This window comes from Saimiri boliviensis, chromosome 8 (genome assembly GCF_048565385.1).
Source record: "Saimiri boliviensis isolate mSaiBol1 chromosome 8, mSaiBol1.pri, whole genome shotgun sequence".
In the NCBI taxonomy this organism is placed as follows: domain Eukaryota; kingdom Metazoa; phylum Chordata; class Mammalia; order Primates; family Cebidae; genus Saimiri; species Saimiri boliviensis.
Window position 1 is genome coordinate 115,392,054 of NC_133456.1, and position 2,910 is coordinate 115,394,963.

At 57.3% G+C, this 2,910-nt stretch overlaps 1 protein-coding gene across 1 annotated transcript; it reads left to right on the forward strand.

The window, feature by feature from the left end:
* Positions 1-337: 337 nt before the first annotated feature.
* On the forward strand, positions 338-1,298 carry CALML5 (calmodulin like 5). The gene has a single exon (XM_003939052.3). The coding sequence runs from the start codon at positions 518-520 to the stop codon at positions 956-958; it is 441 nt and encodes a 146-aa protein (XP_003939101.1). The 5' UTR covers positions 338-517; the 3' UTR covers positions 959-1,298.
* Positions 1,299-2,910: the final 1,612 nt, after the last annotated feature.

Here is a 2,910-nt window from a genome sequence, read left to right on the forward strand (position 1 = left end):
GCAGCCCTGAGGGAGATCTCTTCAAGCCTCTCCCCCTCCACGCTGGGCCTTTGTGAAGCTGGAGAAGCTGTCTCGAACCCCTTGGCTTGCTCAGAATCTCTGCAAATTGGCTGCAGGGGAAACTGGCCCCTGGGCAGAACGTTCCTGGAGGGAGGTGGTTGCTGTCAAGGCCAGGAGGGGTTGGCAGGCTAGCCATCCCATTCCCCAACCCCATGCCAGTTCCTGGGCACCTAAGAGCCCTCCCACTCCCATTCCTGCATTTCCTGTCGGCAGCTGATCTGTCCCTCCCTGGGAGGAGGCTCTCACCCCCAGGCATTTGGAGGGTGGGGAGCCTTCCTCCTCCCTTTGTTCTGACTGCAGAAAAGCAGGGGGTTCCGATGCCAAGCAGTGCTGCCTGGGACAGACGCTGCCACGGATCACTGCAGCTGCCTGCACTCTGGACCACGACCTCTGAGAGCAGCAGGTGAGGGCCGGTGGGCAGCAGCTTGGAGACTCCGCGAGGTGCAGGGACGCAGGCATGGCTAGTGAGCTGACTTCTGAGCAGGTGGCCAAGTACAAGCAGGCCTTCTCTAAGGTCGACACGGATGGAAACGGCTCTATCAACGCCCAGGAGCTGGGCACGGCGCTGAAGGCCCTGGGCCACAATTTGTCGGAGGACCAGCTAGAGGAGATCATCGCCACCTTGGACAGCGACGGCGACGGCGAAATCAGCTTCCCGGAGTTCCTGGAGGCGGTGAAGAAGTCCAAGATCGGCCTGGAGGAACTGCAGGCCGCCTTCCGTGTCTTCGACCTGGACGGCGACGGCCACATCACCGTGGACGAGCTCAAGCAGGCCATGGAGAAGCTGGGGGAGCAGCTGTCACAGGAGGAGCTGGATGCCATGATCCGCGAGGCCGACGTGGACCAGGATGGGCGTGTGAACTACGAGGAGTTCGCGAGGATGCTCTCCCAGAAGTGAGGCTCTCAGCTTCGTTCTGCCCCGCCTGGTGGCCCGCTGCCCTCTGAGCCTTTGTGGCTGCCTGCTTCTGCTGCTTTTGTGCTGGCACTTTTCCAGGGAAGCCTGGTCGGTGGATGGGAAACTGCCTCCTCCTGGGAGGAAGGCTTTGCGCTCTGGGGCCTGGATTCGGCGCCCTTGGGCCGCCTACAAGCCCCTCTCTGCTTTTGGACCTTGGGCAGAAGGTGGCCTCCTTGGGCCTGGTCCCTCTTTGCCCTGCAGTGGAATGGGGCTCCCCAGCTCGGGGCTGCCCTGAGGGTCCCTCAGCCCCGCAATGTTCTAAATAAAGGACTGCCACATCCCACATGTGCTTGGAGTTTATGGGGCGAGGCCTCCAAGTGCTCCCACCTGCTTCCAGGGCTCCTTCCAGCCCACCCACTTCCAGCCGACCCCTCTCACCTGCAGTGGGGGAACTGCCTGGACAGGCCCCTGGGGCAAGTCCTGCCTCCCCTGACTCAGAGCGGAGGGCAGGTAGGTAGGGGTTGTGCCTCTGGCTCCAGGTTCTGCCTGAGCTTCTGGTGAGGACCCGGGCACCTGTCCTGCACAAACAGGAGCCCTGCGCCGCACATGGGCAGACCCAGCCCCGCCACCACCCTCTGCATGCAGCCTGCTTCTCTTGGGCTGCAAATAAAATATGTGTATGTCTGTGTGTGCATCTGTGTGTGCGTGTTTGTGTGTCTGTAGTGTGTGTCTATGTATCAGTCTCTGTATGTTTGTGTCTGTGTGTGCTTGTATGCATCTGTGTATGTGTGCATCTGTGTGTGTCTCTGCGTGTGTCTGTGTATGTTTGTGTCTCTGCGTCTCTGTGTCTATCTGTGTCTGTGTGCATCTGTGTCTGTGTGTGTGTGTGTTTATCTGTATGTCTGTGTTTGTGTGTTTGTGTTTGTGTCTGTGCAAGTGTGTATGTGTGGCTCTGTGTGTGTCTGTATCTGTGTGTCTATGTATGTCCGTGTGTCTGTGTTTGTGTGTGTGCCTGCATGTGTATCTGTGTGTATGTGTGTCTGTGTATCTATGTGTCCATGTGACTGTGTGTCTGTCTGTGTCTGTGTGTGTCTTTGTGTGTGTCTGTGTGTGACTATGTCTGTGTATGTGTGTCTGTCTGTGTCCATATGTGTCTTTGTGTGTGTCTGTGGATGACTATGTCTGTGTATGTTTATGTGTGTCTGTCTGTGTGTGTCTGTGTGTCCGTGAGTCTGTGTGTACCTGTGTGTGTATCTGTCTGTGTCTGTGTGTGCTCATCTGTGTCTGTGTGTGTGCCTGTATATGTATGTGTGTGTCTGTGTGTCTGTGTATGTGTATGTGTCTGTGTGTCTGTGTGTCTCTGTGTATCTTCATGTGTGTCACATGTGATGGTGTGTGTCTGTGTGTCTTTGAGTCTGTGTGTGCATCTGTCTCTGTGTGTCTGTGTGTGTATCTGAGTGTGTGTGTGTGTGTCTGTGCATGTCTGTGTGTGTGTGTGTGTCTGTGTGCCTCTGTGTGTCTATGTGTGTTTCTGTGTGTGTGCATCTGTGTGGGGTAGGGTTGGGGGAGGTGGGGAAAGGGCAGAGCAAGGGGGAGGAGGAGGGGGGTGAGCAGGCTGGACCCTCCATCCTGGCAGCGCACAGCCCTGTGTGGATTTGGCTTGTGTTGGTGCTGTGGGGTTTAGAAACGAGACCTGGGCTCGTCACAGCCCTGGGTTCCTAGGGCTCCCTTTGTCCTGGGTCTCAGATGGTCAGACTCACACGCCTCGCTTGGCAGATGTGGAAACTGAAGCCCCATGTGGGTACAAGAGCAGCCAAGGACAACTTAGGGCAGTGGCGGGTGAAATCGAGCTGCGGGGAGGTGGCAGGCCCTGGCCTAGGAGTCAGGACTCGTTACTTTCCCGTCCGAAGTGCTCCTTGGCACACCTGCGGGGGGTGCACACCTGTGGAGGAGCA

Excerpts from the sequence above, each read along its gene's own strand:
- CALML5 (XM_003939052.3), top strand. The coding sequence starts at position 518 with ATGGCTAGTGAGCTGACTTCTGAGCAGGTGGCCAAGTACAAGCAGGCC.